At 35.3% G+C, this 19980-nt stretch overlaps 1 protein-coding gene and 1 non-coding gene across 2 annotated transcripts in view; both read right to left on the bottom strand.

The window, feature by feature from the left end:
- Positions 1-19980, bottom strand: part of LOC106783821 — a 101442-nt gene that overhangs the window by 11790 nt on the left and 69672 nt on the right. Inside the window, exons 2-9 of the mRNA XM_014742715.1 lie at positions 19569-19790; positions 17269-17394; positions 13850-13858; positions 12114-12413; positions 11255-11608; positions 8926-9162; positions 2556-2720; positions 13-357 (exon numbers count right to left, since the gene is read on the bottom strand). Of these exons, the coding sequence (XP_014598201.1) occupies positions 13-357; positions 2556-2720; positions 8926-9162; positions 11255-11608; positions 12114-12413; positions 13850-13858; positions 17269-17394; positions 19569-19770 (1738 nt within the window). The 5' untranslated portion in view covers positions 19771-19790. The remainder of the gene's footprint in view (positions 1-12; positions 358-2555; positions 2721-8925; positions 9163-11254; positions 11609-12113; positions 12414-13849; positions 13859-17268; positions 17395-19568; positions 19791-19980) is intronic.
- Trnaf-gaa lies at positions 18620-18692 on the bottom strand. Its single transcript has one exon. It is a non-coding gene; the product is annotated as a tRNA-Phe (tRNA).

Here is a 19980-nt window from a genome sequence, read left to right as displayed (position 1 = left end):
TTAAAAGTTTACCTGCGGCTGCGGCGGCAGCAGCAGCGGCAGCGGCCGCGGCCGAGGCCGGATACTGCCAAAGCGTGGGAGGCCAAGCGGTAGTGGCCGCGGCCGTTGCGGTACTACCGAGAGTGGAATTCAAGCTGGAATTCAAAGTGGAATTCAGGCCGGAGCCAAGACTCGGGCCGAGATTCGGACCGAGGCTTGAACCAAGGCTCGAACCAAGACTCGAACCGAGGGCCGCGTTCAACGAGGGCGCCAAAGCACCCGAAGGAATGGCGAGGTGGGCCGGACGTTCATCCCCACCACCGCCGCCACAGTGGACGAGCGTAGCGCCGCCTACCGTCATGGCCGTGCTCGATGAACCTGACGACAGGGCCCAAACTAACGATCAAACTAATTTCCATTACTATTTCCACATAAATATTTTTCAATAGTTTTTTTTTTAAGTTATACTTTTATTCGCCGCGTTTTCGAAAAGTAAGGTTAGACGCGACCGAAAAATCGACACCACGAAGTTGTCGATATTTACGATACGCGGGCAAAGCGAATTCAAATGTTTCTTTCATTATCTTGCAAAGATAGATGGATGCATTATAATGCAACGAAGAAAAAAAAAAATAAAGAAAACACAGAACGATTCAAGGAATCTTATCAAATATATCTCTTTGATTTTGAATTAACACTTTTAAAGTATCTTCGTTAAATGAACTATTGTATAAAATATTTATCAAATTTATAGGAAATCAATGATACGTCGCTATAATATCTCTCTTTCTCTCTCTCTCTCTCTTTCTCTCTTATGTCGAGTTTCGAAGCATCTCGAATATCTCTAAGCACAACTATATCTAATTATTGTCTGCCGATGAAATTCCCGTTCCGATTTCTCGGTGTTGCTCGCTATTTAGTACGGAACATCAATCATTGGCATCGAGTCGTAAGGCTGCTTCGATTATCGATATTTGCATATGCAATCGGCGACAGTCAATTACCACGGAGACGTGCGCACTCTGAAAATTACCCGGCTCGTGCAAATTACTGTCATTTTACCGCGCCGGCATGAAGGAAACGAAAAACGAGCGCCTCGGAGAAACGATACAATATCGACCACAAGAATTGTGATTATACGGTATGAATGACTCTTTTAATTCCTTCTTTACGAGAGTCTTTCTTTTTTTCTTTTTTTTTTCTCCTTTTCTTTTTTACTCATACTTCCTCCTCTTTTTTTTTTCGCTTCCGACCTTACTCTACTACACCCTACTCTAATATTTCTTCGTAGAATATTTTTTATTCGAATATTTTTATTTCATTGAGAGGATCATTATGATATAATTATTCGTTAGACTCGTTTACTTACCGCGTCTATATACTTGTTTTTTTTTTGTTATCAATGTTTGCAAGAAATTTCTATTATTAAATGTTATTAAAATATCCGAGTTGTTTTATATTATTTTCTTTTTATCATTTTTTGTTTATTCCAACTTATCGAAGGTATGTTCTTTTTTTTTTCTTCTTTCTAGATATAATCAAATCATAATTATATATATTTTTTTGTTGTCCCCTATGCAATGCACGCACATTTAGAATATATATATATATTTGTACAAATTTGAACTATAAACTTGATTTTATTATCGTAACTGTCTACGTTGACTCTCTCACTGGGGATATTTTCTGGAGAATTCGAATAAAACGTCGGAATGAAAATTTGCCGGATGATTTGATATCGCGCAATCGGTTTTACCCTTCGCGGAACGGAAGAGGCATTTCGAAAGAATGTCCGCATCCCCCTCTTCGTCGTTCCTCGTTAATATTCCGCCCAGATGTTCGAGCCGCTTCTCGAATACCGATGCCTCTACACATTGGCTCAAATGAAAACAGCCGCGTATCCGATAACGCTTATCCGTTCTATACGAGCGCGTACTAACGCATTGTACTCGCGAATACTCTTTTTTTTTTGTCCAACGAACGAACTAACGAACCAACTTAATTTAATATTTTCTCCTAATTACATCTATTCGATAATCGATCATCTATACAAATTTCAAAAGCTTTTCTTTTATTACTTTTATTAAGAATTCGGCGTTTATAAAAAGATGCAACAACTAAGATTCGAAAAGAGAGAGAAAGAGATACACGACGGTAAGAAATTAAGACATCTAAGTTTCATACAAATTTTATCAATGAAAATATTCTCTCATATATTATATATATATTTATTTATTTATTGCACTATGTATCTGTTTGTTTGCATTTATTCTGTACGAGTTCTGCCTTCAAATGCATTTTTCATACGATTCATGTTCAAGAGATATTTTAATTAATAATAACACAACGAATTCACATTTAACATTTCCAACATTTTCGATTATTAGAAAGTTACAACATTGAAAAGTACTACTGACTATCATTATGGCAGAAAATCAATTGATTTCAAACATGTTTGTTTGTATTATTATCTATATTATATTAGACATAAATTGTGAAATGTATGTATAAACATACGTAACGGATATGTACTCTATACAAGATATACAATATATACGTGTAATATAGATACTCACCAAGATTGTCAGGTTGAAAGTGATGATAACTTGCGTGATGCGACGTATGATGACTGAGGGAGACATTCCTCATGGACGCCGAGGTTTCCTGATGTTGTGATCTCTGTCTTGCCATAGCAATTCCAACTGGTATTCCACCTGCGTTAGTATTCGATACCAGTATACCTAAAATGAAAAAGATTCAAGAGAAATATTAATAATAATAATAATCGGAACGATATCACCCCACGTTGCTTCGGTTCGTGTGGGATTTAAATAAAATTACATTTATAACGAATCATTTTAAACGATAACAAATTTCTACACCGCATATTTGATGTAATCAAAAATTTCATCTAAATTAACTTTGCTTTTCAAATCTATTACAATAATCGAATATTCTCGATTAACGATATTTGATGAAATTATCCACAAAAAAAAAACAAAAAAAAAGAAGAAAAGAGGAAAAAAAAACGAGAATTACATTTATCGATTTTACCAAAGTTTCAAATATAATCGTATTATTATAATAATTCATGTTTTCATTCGGTGACTTCCTAAAAAAAGAACCTTTTGACAGGGTAGAAAAAATCAAAAAGGACAAATTTAATCAAAATAAGAAGAAATTTTGTAATTCGACCATAAACGAGTATCTAAAATATTTTCTCTCTGTTTTTCTCGTGCATTCGTACAAGCACGGTAGTACACTCTACTTTGATTAAATTCGCAATAAGGGGGTGTTCGTAGGCTGGCTAGCTGATAGGCCAAAGTTTTCACGTACATTGTCGCGGTTCGTCGACTAAGATACACGTATTATATACATCGTGGGTGTAGTTGTGAACGAAAGGGATAGACTCGTAGGGTCGAGACTCTTTCGAGCCACGCCTTGTGTTTGCGTCGCCATGCGTGCCACGCACCTCCTACTTAACCTTTTGCTGCTGCTACTACACAGCCACGATTATATTTCTACGCTACGAAAAATCCTCTCAATTACTATAATCGATATATATATAATAATTATAATATTTTGTTTAATCGTGTAATGTAAAAATTGTACATGTAAACATTGAAGTTTTGTTTTCAGGAAAACCGCGTTGTTATTTGTTTTCTTTTTTCAGCTTATTGTTAATTTTGAACACCCTGCATATATATCAAATAATATAAATTTGTTCTATTTTATTCTTCTTTTATTTTTATTATTATGATTTTGATTATTATTAAAAAGATAACAATAAAACTGTTACAATATCGGTTTCGACTTTCGAAGCAGTGATGAGAGCCGAAAAAAAATATTTCAACTGCAATTGATTTAACGGTTCTGACTCGTATCGGTTTTGGTCCTTTCAAACCGATTTTAAATCGTTTCCGTATTGGTTCTTTAACATTAAAACGGTCTTGTATCAGTTACGGTTCGGCTTAATACAGAACCGAAAAATAACAATTATAAAACCGATTTTAAACTGACGTGTATATATACATATATATATATATATATATATAGAAAACAAAACCAATAACAGTTCGAACATTTCCCTAAAAGTTTGAAACAGTAATTATCAACCAAAGTTTCGTTCGATAGTAACGTAAAACGAAAAATAATCGATCAAATTAATAATATAAAAAATACAAAAAGAGAAAAAAAAAACAAAACGTTTGATTATTCGTAAGAGATTGAAAGTATAATAATACATCGATGAACTATGGCGGGGTGAAGAGGGGGGTATGAGAATGTCGACTCCATTTTTGCTTTTTCTTTTTCTTTTTTTTTTTTTCTTCTTCTTCATCGTAAAAGCAACGTACATAAGCTTTGATCGTCAAGGAGACTGGCGTATTTCGGTGGCTCGATTAATTTCTTTTCGTGACAGAGAGTAGGGGAAGGAAGGAAAAGCCACGGATCGGGGGTTGAATGTTGGCGTGCTCGACCAATGGGAGGGCAACTTCGAGGGGAGTCTTTTCTCGAGTGTAATACGACATCGCATCGAAAGTGTGTGAAGGAGAATAAGAACAAGAAGAAGCTTGAAACGTAGCAGCGTCTACGTACACTATTACAAGAATTTGTATGCACGTGTTGTATACACGTATTGCATATAGAAAAGTATGTGTGTGTATATACACACATAGAAAAACGTCTAACGTCGTGGATAAAGGGGTTACACGCGTATTGTACGTACTTACTTTAAGCAAGGAGAGAAGGGACTCGAGAAGAGAAATCGTTGGTTAACATCTTAGAACTCTCTTAGGAGCCTTTGTTTCGTCTATCGAGACAAGCGTTCGGATGGAAGCACGCGAGTGCCTTTCTAAAAAGAAAAGAGAACGAGAGATTTCCTTTCAAAAACACCTATCTCGGAAATTGTTAATTCAAACGTAATTAAACATGTAAATTCTAGAAATTTGTTGAACGTTTAACGAAAGTAATTATCCAGACGATCAAATGAAATTGTATTTCTTGATTAAATTTCTTCTATGAATAATAAAAAGAATTCAAGTATTCTGTCGCAAGAGTAATTCATTATTTCATTATTATGTTAATTATTATTATTATTATTATATTGTGTGTTGGGGTAAAATATATGCAAGCTAAGAACGAAGAAATGATATTTTATTATAAAGCATTTAGAGTAGTGTTTGTTGTTGTTGTTTCCGTGAGAATTAAAGGGGGATGATTTCAACTTAATTATCTTTAGTATCATTGATCGCAAATGAAGTTAGGATAAATAAAAAAGAAAAAGAAAAAAAAGATTGGATTTGATAATTATAATGAAATTATCTTACAATTAGTTGTGGATGATATCGTATCAAAGTAAAATGAAAGCAATTTGAAAATCTTTGCCCGCAATTACTCGGTTGCGTTTGCTCATCTACAGGAATACGATGATGAAACAGAGGAGAAACGCATCGAACTGAATTCTCGTGGTTCCTCTAACGTTCCAAGGACGCATCCGTCCATGCTTCAAGCGTGACGATGCATCAAGGAAGGATGGTTGGATGGTTGGTTGGTTGGATGGGATGGTTGGATAGATGGATGGATGGATGGATGGATGGATAGATGGACGAATGTCATCGAGCTGGAGGTCGAGACGAATCGAGAGAAAATCGATTTTCGAAGAAAGGAGATGGTGAAGAAACTCGATTACGAGTTTCCTTCTACTCGTCCTTTTTCAACCATCTACTTTTACAGTCCTTTGGCAGATGTGATATTACACGTCGCATACTTTTATGAAAGAAAGAAAACGATAGAAAAACTTTGTGTGTGTGTGTGTGTATCCGTGTACGCGTGAATGATTTTTAAAATGAGAAAGGGTTAATAGTTATAAGGAGAAAATTAACTTTTTTAATAATAATAAGAAAATTTTTAATTTAGTAATAGCAAAGAAGATACTTTTCTTTTTTTTTTTTTTTTATTTATTTTATTCACGATTAAATACAGAAAATGAAATAACATTTACTTTGCGATCCATTGGGATTTATTTTGTAGTTTAGAAAATGTAATGAAAAATTGTGTGAAAAAAAGAAATGATTAGATGATAAATAATTTGATCGATAAATGAGATTTATAAGGAAAAAAGAGAAAAAATTCTTTAAAATATTGAATAAAATATAAAGAATATTTGATGACAAGAAAACTCGTCGATTGTTCTTCCCGTCTATTTATTTTTCCTCGGACGTTAACGTCACCATCATAATTTTCATTCGCGCAACGTATTCCTATACCCGTAAAATAACTTACTAATGCACCATGCATACGGTGCATCCGATAGGAGAGTAAACCAAGCGACTAATTGTAAGCCAAGCGTATAAGTTATTCCGGGCGTTTCTTTTTTAAATGACAGATCCGCAATCCCTCGGGAAAACGTCCGGCGTGGTAAACACACCAAAGAGAGAGAGAGAACAGTTTCCGGGGAACAAATGCATAACGAATAGGACGCATCCTACTCTACTACGGTCGCTTGTCTCTTTCCTCAACCACGAATTCTCTACAATTATCTTGCATTTTCCCCCATTTCGCTATTTAACTTACAACGCATTGCTTAACGCGCGTTTATCACACCTTGTCAACGTCTTTCCTTAGGATCAAAATATCCTACCGAATAAACTCATATAATCGCGAATTTTCGCTTAAAACAATATCTTCTTTTTTTTTCTTGTTTTTTCTTTTAATAAAAAAAATTTCATAATTCGTCGATATTTTATAATCATCGATTGAAAATATTTACCAAACAATTCGAGACGTTCGTATTTTTGTTTATCTGTTAAATTTGACCGTAACGATCGAAAATGAACAATTGTTTCTTTTCTTGGAACATTTAGAACGAGCTGTTAGACAAACTTTGATGATTCGCGCGCGATTTGAACGATAAACGAGAAAGGAATAAATGCATGGATATTGGGATATTGGCCAATTAGTACTTTCTACGTTGCAGGATTCGTGGAAAGGATTATGGCCAATCGGATGGTCCTAGGTATAAAGGCACAGTTTAAGTCCTCGCGATATTCACCGATAAGCAGTATCAATGGGATTTTGCTCTTTCCCTCTCTCTCTTTTCGATTACTGTATCGTCTGAGGGAAAGAAAGAGACTTTTTTTCCCTCTTGCAGCCGGATAGTTACGGAACTGTGATTTTTGCATTAATTGCATATCGATGAAAATCGTGGGCTCTCTCTGTATAGTAAGCTCCAATTCTTCGACTACCTGACCTCTCTTTTCCATTCGATCCCCCAGCAAAGAACTCACCCCATTAAAATCTATATAATAAAAAGGCCGGACGATGGAAATGAATTTTGTATTGGACCGTACGAGATAATCAATATTTCACGAATACCTCTTTTCTACTCATACAAAGCCACGCGCACCAAGTGTAATAACCGGAGCTGCTCTCGATATTCAAAACCAAATTTATCTAGGAAAGGAACACCACCACCACCCACCACCACTCGAATTTCTTTACAAATTCTTTTTCCAATCGAAATATTATCTATTTCGATTCTCGGACATATTATTTTTCCAACTATTAAAATACGCATTTCATTTTATATTTATTTTATATATTATGTATTTTTCGTTATTCGCTATGTGATAGCACGATATACTTCGTAACACTCTCGCGATACAGAAAGAACGTAATTTACGAACATAACGCGAGTTACCGTCGTTAAAATAAGTTTTCAAGCACAGATCGTACATAAGATAATTCCCGGTTCTACCCTGCGAAACTCTTTCTACGCGTTTAACGACCGAGAAAAGCTGATTTTCAAGGGAAACTTTTTGTTCCCCTTCCCCTCCACCTGCCAGCCACGAAAGAACGTTGAAAAACCACTTCTCAGCAGCGAAATTCGAGAAAAATTTGTCGAATATTTTTCCTTGATAATATGGTAATTATTTCATAACTTTGACAGGGAGTTTTTTTTTTTGTTTTTCCTCCATGCAAGTATAAACGAAAGGCGGCACGTCGTTGATTCGAGACAAAAGCTTTTAGGTATCCTACGTGGAAGCCAACAAAATTTCTCTCATTCGATCGATTTTGTCGTTAACGAACATCGATCGTGAAAAGAAGAAAAAAAAAAAAAGAAAAGAAAAAAGAAAATAAAAAAGGAAAAGAAGGGAAAATATGAAGGATCAAAGCGGTAAGATGGTAGGCAATTAATCGTTCACGTAAATCTATTTAAAATAATCGAAATTCATTAATTCATTCTTTCACTCGGTTCAAAGGTTCAATAACGAGCCGGTGAATGTATTTCGCGCCTGTCTGACGCATACACGAAAACAAACCGTATATGACGAAATTAACTTTCGAATGGTAATTAAAAAAAAAATTCGCAAATAACAAACCCGCGATAATGAACAACCTCGTAATCGCGACCGTTAATTGAAGTCAGATGTTTTAATATAATTGATATAAAATATATATATGACGTTTGTCTGGTACATACAAAAAAAAAAGAAAAAACTTTGGCTGGAAATATTTCAAATATCCTCTAACGATTATATCATTTTCATCGTTACGATTATCAGAATCTAATAATTAATATCTTTTAAAAGAATCTTCTCTAAAATATACATATATATTATTTAGATCAGGATTGAAATTATTATTACAGAAATAATCATACGTAGGCGAGTTGAAAAGTTTTCACAATCCAACGTAGAAACAATTTTCTTTTCAAGCAATACCCTCCCCTACGTCCCACCCCCGTCCTATGAAACAATCAATTGCAAACCGAACGATTAAAAAAAAATATCATCCTTATCAATGAACTTTCTTTCATTAATTATTGTTACCTAACAAAATAATTTGTAAGAAAATTCGTTGTTCGTACGATTATAACTCTGTATATTTATTTCTGAAAATGAAATACAAAAAAAAAAGAGAAAAATGGAATGCTGGTAAGCTCACCATTTTCCGATTTCGGGGGAACCGGCTCGATCTTAACAGAGGTAGTGGTAGCGTGAAGAGAGGTTGAAACCTCGGCAACCTGACAAGGTACAGAGGCCAAGGGTTCTCTCTTCACTAGGTTGTTATTATTATTCGTATTAGAATTAACGCCATTATTCGCATCCTGTCCATTCCAGGACGATGCGACGGGCAACGTCCTGCTGCAGCCAGCATCCGAATGGACCACTTTCGTTTTACCTATAAAATTAATCACATTATCGCCACTTAACACATTATTAATCTATATCGATTGAAATATTATTAACGGAAAAAAGGTATTATCGATAAAACGAAAACTATCGATAGATCTTTTTATTTAGCTAGCCCCTTCCCTCTCCTCCCACCCCCCGCCTCGTTAATTATGAAAAATAGTCGGTCGTATTCATACGTTAATGACGATCCCCCATACGAATAAAAAGAATTAATTTGACTTTCAAAATTTGTTCCAACAAAAAAAAAAAAACAATTGAACGCTTCATTTTTAATATTTACAATACCAGCAAAAAAGATTTAGTTTCTTTTTTTTCTTTTGCGAGAGAGAGAAAATTTAAATAATATGAATATAACTCAATCAGTTTCCACTCTTACAATTAGCTTATAGGATATTTTAATCGATTTGCCGTAGGAACGACTCGCGTAATAATCAAATCAATGTTTCTTCCTTGAACAAGAATTATATCCAATGATTAAAAGCATAGATTTTTTTTGTCAACGGAGAACTTATTTCACCGATTCGATCTGAACTCTTTAGCTGTCAATGTGAAAGAGTAGAAGAAAAAAAAACTTAAAAAGAAAAAAAAAGAAAGGAAAGGAAAGGAAAGGAAAAGAAGAAGAGGAAGAAAAAGGTAGAGAGAAAAGAATGAATTTCAGGACCTCTTCCACAAAAGTCTTTGCCGAGTTTCTACGAAGGTAAGGACTGGTTTTCGTGGGAAGTATCGACGTCACTTGGTGGCCAAGGAATGATTCATGGAAACGAAGCGTAAAACTGGCGTCGGAGACACCAAGGAGAAACGCGTAGAAAGAGAGAAAGAGAGAAAGAGAAAAAGAATAAAACAAAAAGAGAGAGAGAGAGAGAGAGAGAGAGAGAGAGGGAGAGACGAGTCGTTTCTCGCATAGTAAATATAGAAGCGAGAGAATCTTGCGTAAGACTTGCTATCTCTTTCTGTTCCACTACTTCATATATCTATCTCTATCATACACACATACACCGAGTTCCTTTCTTTTTTATTTTTCTTTTTCCGCGCCTCGTCTCTTTTTCTTCCCCGTCTTCTACTCTTTCGTTTCCCTTTTTATTTATTTTTTCCTCTCGCCTTCTCTCTCTCTCTCACTCCCTCATTCTTTCTTTTTTCCTTTCTTTCTTTCTTTCTTTCTTTCTCGATCTCCGTCCGTCTCCTCCATCTGTATTTCTTCTTCTCGTAGTAGTATTATAGTTGACGTGGACTTAGAGTAGAAAACTCCCGGAGGGAGTTGGTTTCAAGGTCGTCAATTGCATCAACAACGATGGCTAACTCCCAGCCCGTAGAAGTCTTCTCGTCTTCCTGCTCCTCTCTTCTTAGCGTAACAGGTTCGTCGATATCGCCTTCAGGCCATCGACTAATACGTACGTATGTTGGTACACATGTGTGTCTCTACCGTGTTCCAATTGAAAATTTCGATTGAAATCTAACGAGTTATTTGTACGTGATAACAGACAATCGTAACATTCAGTCCTCGCTAATATTTGCTTTTCACGTAAATCTAACTACGTTTGTGTATATGTGTTGTGTATATGTTCAGAAAAATAAGAAAATTCGATGTAATCGAATTGAACGATTCGCAAATGCATACAACGCGTAATACTTTTTCTATGCGTTGAGTTGATTGAATGACGTCAATGATTTAGGAGATGTTGTGTCAGTAACTATTTCCAGGTGAAATAACTTTTTTTTCGTTTATAGTAATTCTTGATGATTAAAACGATTCCGATGAAACGTTTTAAATAGAAAATTACTGATCAATTTTAGAGTGGTGTTTATTTATTTCATATCGTATAAAGAACGAAGAGACAGTTTATTTCTAGTATAAATGTTATTATCTACCTTTATCGTTTTCTTTTCTTTTTTAAGCAACGTTAATAGATTCCTATGTCCTAACATGATGGACATAATTGAAGAAGAATTGAATCGTGATAACTTTGTACAAACTACATTAGTACTAAAGACGTATCTATCAAATAAAGTATGGAAGGGAAGTAAAGAAAGAAAGAAATAAATAAAGAAAGAAATAAATAAAGAAAGGAAGGTTTACGTACCGTTGCTGTTCCTGCAAACGCAGGGTTGCCTCGTCGACTTGTTCTCCAGTTTCACCGGTTGACCTTGACTCGAGAGGAAGGCTTCTCGTTTCTTCGCGGTAGTCTGGACAACCTGGTTGCCACCCTGGACAACCATCGTGGTACTCGTCGAACTCGTTGGGCATGAAGAACCGTTCACTGCGACGGAACAACCGGTGCCCGTCGAGCCTGTCGGTGACTGATACTCCTGGAGCAATACTCCTGTCGTCGGCACGACATTACCCGTCGAATTTGGGGAAAAACTATTGATCGTCAATGTCGGCGCGTTACCGGTCACCAGGGACAGTTGGGGCGAAAAAGTGTTCTGATGTAAACCTTCTTTCGCGGATAATGAAAGAAGACAAATCGAAATAAATACGATTTAATCTTCTCGACAAAATCTCATATATTATTTATCAACTTATAATTAAATAATGATTATCGTTATATTAAATTATATCTATAGAGGATAGATCATAATGATCATATTTGTATCAGTAATGCAACAACCCCATTGAACTATGAGGTCATCACTGACGCGACAACAGTATTTTTCCCTATAATTCTCGTGAGTCATCTATTTGACACGACACAAATGACAAATAGAAGATTTATAATTTCTATAATTATTTGGAAAAGAGAGAGTGTATAAATTAATAATAATTAAACAAATTTTTCTAATTTCGATGACTCTATCAATCGACAAATAAATTCTAATGCGATTGAGAGTGGAGGAAAAGAGAATTAAGAGAAAAATATTATTTTATTTATATATATATATCCTCTTATAATATATTGATTAGAATTTAAACCATACCGTTGTGAGAAAGATGTTACCTACTTGCGATCAATAATGTCGTTTGCTCACCATGGTGCAGATGATGAAGTCCAGCGAGATTGAGGGTGTGCTGCGTGTGCTGAGTGTGCTGCGCATGATGAAGACTGCCGACATTAACGCCGACACCCTGAAGGCTCAACGCCTGTTGGGCGGGAGGCCCCAAACTCGCCAAATTCTTGGCGAGTAGTTCGAGCTGAGTCACAGGGACAGGGCTGTAGGGTGATCCTGGGGGTGGCGTGGGAGCACCCCAGGTGTACCCGCCAACGCCAACTCCGACAGCGGCAGAGAACACGCTCTCTGAAACTGAAGAATTTCTCCATTTAATCGATCTTTCGAGTATACACCTTGAATTCCTTATTTTCTCTACTTCGTCGATTTCTTCATTGTGTCAGAGTATAACACATTATTAACGATTTTCTTTATCTATCCTATTATAGAAATTTCCATTATTAGTCATGCGTTTGATAAACATTAAACGATCCATAAGTACGAGATAAATGGGGATTTGAGTGTTGTGTTAACTTAAATTATGAAATCAATTTTGTTTGCTACAGTTTGGTTGAAAAAAGCAAGTCGTTAATAACGCGTTAAATAAAATAAAAAAAAAAGTGCACGCGCGTTGTTGCATTCTTTGAATTTTCTCGCGACTACCGCCGAGAGAGATCGAAGGAGGTCGAACGATAAACGATAAACCTCAAGGAAAAGTCGCGTAAAATCGTATTGCGTGCGCGCGAACGCAGTCAGAATCAACCAACCAGCAACTAGAAAGAGAATCGTATAAATATTAAATCCCGTCGTCCGCATCGGCTTCGGCCGATGGGCGAATTGAAATTTATCGCCGTTAGTTTCTCACTGGTTTCGATAAATATGCAATAAACGGACCGCTGGATAAATAAATGGAAAGTCTATGCAAATTCATTTTAATCGTACTCTATGTCCGCTCTCTCGGGAGAGCGAGAGAGAGAGAGCGAGAGAGAGAGAGAGAGAGAGAGAGAAAGAGAGACAGACAGACAGAATAAAGAAAAAAGAAAAAAAGTAAAAGAAGTTCGAGGAAAATGAAGTGCGGGGAGGAACGGAAAGTGTTGTCGATTTCCGCGGACTTGCATTCGCGTTTCGCGTTATCCTATCTCGTGCGAAAAACACTTAAACTGCTATTCCATACGAACAAAATGCTAAACAATGATTTTTATTTTCACCGTACATATCGACAAAAATATACAGAGCGTCGCAAAAGTCCTTTTTTACGGTCCCTGTTAAATTTATACATTTGTTTTCTTTTTATTTTTTTTTGACAGATATGTTGCAATGGCAGATTCATATCTTTAAATGTAAAAACAAAGACAAAAATGTATTCCAAGTTGTTTTGTCACGAAATTAGAATGATCTAACGATAGATTAGAATGAAGATTTTTAATAACAAATCGAAGGTGAAACTTTATCAATGTTAGTTATATAAATCGCACTACATATTCAATCATACGTCAAAACATATCGACAGGCTTACGAATGTTATTTGACATTTTGTGATGATCGATAAGATTAGTACTTAAAGTTTTACGATAAAGTTTGGATTCAACAGTTTAGAAAAACACCTCGGCGACTAAATTAAACTAAACTGTATTACGCTTATATATCAGCAGACGGCCAATAGAAACGTCAATTTCAAATCTGATCCCACTCGATATCTGTCAAAAGCATTATCTTTTTATTTAACAACTATTTTCCATTCTCTAACCCACCTGTTCGTTCTGCGGCCAACATTCGACGCAGCGTGAAAAAAAAAAAAAAAAAAAACAAAGAAAAAGAAGGATGAATTTGAAAATTAGTCATAGGTGCGTAAAAGCGTGTGGAGTTCGATCGAACAACTCGATGGAGAACTCGGTCATTCGACGAATATTCGTTCGGACGATTAATAGAGAAATACACGTACACGTATATCTATATATTTATATATATATATAGACATATAGTTATTCATTAAAATCGATTTTGTGTCCGTGTAACGCCAAAATCATTTCAGTAAGCATTCGAGCGTGTAAATTCTGAAAGAAAAGCCGAGGAAATTCTCACGTCAAGCTCACAAATTCTCTTTAAACTAATATTAATAATTATAATATTAACAACAATACCATGACTCTCTTATCTAACAACTAAATCCTCGGTCTGTAACTTTATACATTTTGACCAGATAGAAAAGAATTCTCTAAGAAAAATGTGAATTGCACATTTATGCAGTTGCATCAATACACTTTTACTCTTATTAACTAATACTAAATATTTATCTATACATTTAACCGAGGATAATTGAAATCTCGTTCGCTTAAGATTCGATTTTATATAAAGAGATTAAAAGAGTTAGAGTAGAACAACAGGGGGGAGGGGGAGGGAAAAGATTTCCTCGACTTTCTCGTGTGTGGATAAATCGACTCTCTCTCTCTCTCTCTCTTAAAAAAAAAAAAGAAGAAAGAAAAATAGCGTCTTCTTTTTTTTCTTGTTGTGCCGGTGATGATGGTGGTGCTTTTGTTTCTCTCTTTCCTACCTCAACGCAAATCCTTTTTTTTTCTTTTTTAGCGTCAGTACCTCGAACGTGGTCCTCGCGAACGGTGCGGCGTTTAGGATTACACCTTGGACAATAAGGTCGTTAAGAGGGAGAGAGGAAACGAGAGGTAAACGGAGCATATACCTGAACACGAGGCAACCGAAAACGGGAGAGAAGACGGGACACGCAAACTAATGCAAGCCGAGCAAAAATTCCATTTGACCGAAAGCATTTTCTCTCTTTCTCTCTCTCTTTATTTTTCTATCTATCTTTTTCTTATTCACGCATACACACGCGGGGGAGACCGACCCCGACCCCCCGTTCCATAGTTCACCGCTTTAATTGCATAATTGCGCCTTTGTGCCCTTTGCTCGCGACTGGGCCCCACGTGAAAGGACAGATCGGAGAGGAAGGGGGGAGGGAAAAAAAGAAGAAGAAGAAGAAAAGAAAAAAGTGGCCAAGAAGGTACGGGGTTGCACGCCTATTTGTGTATGTGATTGTGTAGTAAGGGTCTTCAAAAGTCGCGCTTTACTTTTTTTGTTCTGTTCTTTTTTTTTGTATAATTGTCAAATTTAAAAAAAAAAAGAAGAAAAAAAAATGGAATATAATATTGTTCTATTGTATATCTAGGAGTTCTCTCTGTTTCGAATTACAAATTATGATCGTTCAATTTCTAAGATCTCGAGAATGTAGGAAAATGTTGTTTGAATGAAATTTCGAGAAGAAAAGTACGTGAAAATCTTTATGCATTATTTTCCTTTGAAATGTTCATTCTTAATGACTTTAGTATTTCGATCTCGGCCATTACCACCCGCCTAACGTTTTAGAAACGCCTACATAAAACCTAAAAATCCCGAAATATCCAGACGAACTGACCTCCTCTAGAATAACTTGGCCTTTCGACGCTCTTAAATGATGATGCGAGAGTGGGCTACGTACGTTTGAAATAACTTGCATAAAATGGACGGTAGTAATAATAACGTTTCGTTAAAATGATCCCTGTGTATTTACACAATGGGTACGTGGATGTAAATGAAAAAAAAGAAAAATTAGAAAAAAAAAGAAGAAAAACAAACTACAAAAAGGAAAGAAACAGAGAAAAAGAAGAGGAAAAAAATCAAGGAGATAGAAATTCACGTTGAAATTGGTATTACCTCTACTAGATGTATTATTTATGATTTAAATCGATTAAGCGAGAAGGAGAAGTATTATTTCCTAATCGATATCTCGATCTTTTGCAAAGAGAAATTCTTAGAAGTTTTTGTATTTTCTTTTTTTTATTTCTTTTTTATTTTTTCCTTTTCCGTTCGACAAAATACTCCTTTCGTTTCTTACGATAGTAACTTCTTACGATATCTTAATGTTAAATCACCACGAAAGATTCCTTATTGTTGGCACAATTTCGCGAGTTGGAAAGAGAGTTACAACACGACGGCAATGTACAAATATTTCCAATTTTTTCGAAAGCAGCTGCAGCAGGTGGCGCACAGAACGTAATATACAATCGATGTCGCGAAGTGCGTATTATTTCATTTAGATTACATCTCAGCGATGCCAATTATAAACGATCGCGTGTTTACCCATACGCACGTGCTTCCAAAGTACCGAATTCAAATTATCTGCATGTACTTCGAATACATTCGGACATATACAAGGTGTTCTGTAACTGATGATACAACCGAACGTATAAACTTACTTTATATCAAAAACTAACTAAGTCAAAAATGTGCAATCATATTTATTCACACGACGTTTTGTTTTTGTTTTTTTTTTTTTTTTTTTTTTTTTTTTTTTTGAGAAAAATAAGTTGGAAAATTTGCCAAGCTTTAACACGTTACAATATTTCCATACCAAAAACCGAAATTAATTCTATATTCTTATCGTTTCGTTCGTATCGTGATGGTTATCATACGGAAATAATCGAAATCATCTACGTATCAAACATCGTAGTCATAGTAAATCGATGAAAATTCTTTTACATCCTTTTTTTTAAAAAAAAAAAATGATCTGTCGATGCAAACAGGTTTATAAGTACATAGAAAATGTATACATGAATAAGCATTTTAATTCGTAGTACAAAAGAAATAAATAATTGAATGAAAAATCACATATTTATTTGAGAAAACAAAATGGCTATGGTCAAGGTAAAATAAGAATAGAATAAAATAAAACAAAATAAAACCGAATTAAAAGCAGAAAGAAAGAAAGAGAAAGAGAGAGAGAGTGGGATAAGACCTGATCCTAGGTATAGTATAAAAGTTAATGGACGATGCTATTTCGTTCGGTGATTTGCAAGACGTATGCACTTGAAAGAGAGAAACGTTCGCAGTCTGTCACAGATTTTCCCGGAACGAATAAATCTAATCTGAACGACGGGAGAAGCGTGGAGGCGAAGTATAGAATGAGAAATGGAGACAAGCGAACATTTGTGTTGGGGGGAGGTGAGGGGAGAGTGGGAGAGTGGGTGAGTTGGGAATAGAAAGAGTAAGATAGATGTAGACAAAGACAGAGAGATTGAAAGAAAGATAAAAAAAGAGAGAGAGAGAGAGAAAGTCGACGTTGTTTAAGAGATGAGACGAGAACGAGACTAAAAGAAGGTGAAAGTTTTTATAAACTTACCCTTATGCGTTGTTGCGTGATAAGCGCGCGCGGGGGTGGGTGGCCCTGGGGTGGCGGGAGTGGCCGCGACGTAACTACCTCCGCCACCCCCGGGAAATAACGAGTATAACCCATAACGGCTCACACCTGAAACATTAATAAAAATAATAATAATAATAATAATAATAATAATAATAATAATAATAATAATAATAATAATAATAATAGTCGTCTACATCATCGTCGTCGTCGTCGTCGTCGTCGTCGTCGTCTCTGCCATCAGTTTTACATCGTACAAACGATCGTCTAACCAACCGAAAACATTTCGCAAATATTCGATACACGTGTTTTATTCATATTTCATTGACGAATCAACTTCTCTTACATTTTTTATATTACCACGAGAGATTGGTTGTAATTTATTAAACATATGCATTTTCATTCACGAACAAGATTATAAAACGAAAGTTGAGAATTATTGAAAGAATTCGATGTAATTTGTATACGTTGATCTTTTATATAACGCAAGTTTTATCAAATAAAAAAGATATAGATATTTTCAATTAGAGACTCTGATTAAAGAACAAGCAACGCAAGTTTGATATATCTTTCTTTCAATTGAAACAATCCTTTCCTTTCGCTTGTAACTTAGAATTTATTAATCTGTTTATACCAAACACGGAAACCTTGTTTGCGCATGCTCTTTGTAAAGCGTTGCAATATCCGGTGTATATTTAATCCTAATCACGTGTATACGGTGAATAACAATGCAATGATTTGACGTATGTAGGTCCCCATTGTAGAAATATTTCATGTTTAAGATCGGAACGACTTTAAAAGAAAGTACCGATGATATTGCTGGTTTAATGAAATGTATTACGATTGCCTCAAGTTACAGTAGAGACTTTTACATTTACACTTGCGTCAGGTAGGTATCGCGTGAGGCACGCGATTATAACGCATGATGCATCGTAATATAAATGTGCACAACGAGATTTTAATGCGGTTCCGCGAATGAGACATATATTCGCATAAACTCGTTTACATCTTCTCATTCCTCGCAAGATTCTCGATCGATTTCAGATATACGCGCAGGTAATTACGACAGTCGGTAAAATAAGAAAATTGAACGGAATTGATTTTACGATTTATTTTATATCATCATTGCTAAAGTTATAAAATAAATCATCGAATAAATTTAATCCATTTTTTGACTCGGTTTCGGTGTCACGATTATCGACACGCGTATAAATTATTTATAAAATAATTTAAAAATTTATCAAATAATACTATTCGTGAAGTATAATGGTTGGATATTGTGAAATAAAAGAAAAAGAAGAAAAAAAAGAAAAGAAAAGAAAAAAAAAACATTTGCCGAAACCCGGGATTGAACCGGGGACATTTAGATCTTCAGTCTAACGCTCTCCCAACTGAGCTATTTCGGCTACGAGAAATACGCGTTTATATAACTTTCATACAACACAATAAAACTTTACTAATACTTTTATAATTAAGAAACTTTTGCTAAGTTTATGAACGTGTTTCATATTAGATAAATAAATTTAAAAAAAAAAACGCGATTTTCGATATTACATATTAATTAAAACTATATTACACAATATAAAATTTTCAACTTAGAAAACGTTACTTTCCAATACTAATATCGAAGTTTGTATTTCGTACTTTGTAAATATGTTTTCTAATTTCACATTTCACATATTTAATTTTCCAATTATACGAATGTTTTGTAATTAGAACGAATTCCGTCGTCATATTTTGAAAACGTGAGGTTATCGGAAAACACGAAAAAAAGAAAAAAACAGAAATGGTTCCAATGAAGACAACAATGTAATGCTCAATTAATGTAAATTGAATTTTTAAATGAGGGAAATTCCCGCGTTTTATCATGTACCGTGTTGTAGAAAAAAAATCGGGTTACACGAAAGCGGTTGCCGCAATATCCTTAACGCGTTATAAGAATTCGCATTGTAAAAACTCGTGTTATATGGGAGGAGAGTCTAGTGTGTATTTTAACTGTCAGTAGATTTAGTGTTAACTTTTTAATTGAAAAATTCATTTACCAAAATAACTAATATTTTGTGCAATAACAGTAAATAATTCAGAGTAACGATATGAGTTTTATTCGATTATAAAATAATATGATACCCAAACAAATATTCTTCAGTAATAAAAACAAAAAGTATTGAATTTCAATTGACTTGCAATGTCATTCGCGTGTCAAGTACCTTAACGAGTTAGTTCAGCATCCCTAATTAAAACATTAAACGATATCAAATATAAAATATAAGTATTTGGTGTACCTTGATTGTGTGCCGGTGCAGGGGTAGCAGCCAAGGGTGGTATTCCTTGCGACTGTTGATTTGGAACTTGATTGGGCTGCGCTGGTGCGAGAGGCCATAGGGTTGCTGTCCCGGCAGGGCCGGATGACTGCTGGGCCCTACCACTCGCGTCACCAACGGGACGATCGCCCGTCCCGCCTTGGGCCACGGGAGGGACCAACATCGAACCACCCCCTCCCGAGGCTACACAAAACAAATAACAAAAAATACAAGCCCATTAATGATTGCAATGACAATTGATCAAACGATCGATTTATTCTTACGCTCTAATAAATAATAAATTACCAAAGTAATAAAAATTATAAATACCGAAGAATCGGAAGAAATCAAATTTCCAATTTGATTTCGTAGTAGATTCGTGAAAATTAAAAAA

Source organism: Polistes canadensis, unplaced genomic scaffold (assembly GCF_001313835.1).
Source record: "Polistes canadensis isolate GaletaPanama2010 unplaced genomic scaffold, ASM131383v1 scaffold_26, whole genome shotgun sequence".
Classification (NCBI taxonomy): domain Eukaryota; kingdom Metazoa; phylum Arthropoda; class Insecta; order Hymenoptera; family Vespidae; genus Polistes; species Polistes canadensis.
This window is presented reverse-complemented; position numbering and strand designations above follow the sequence as displayed.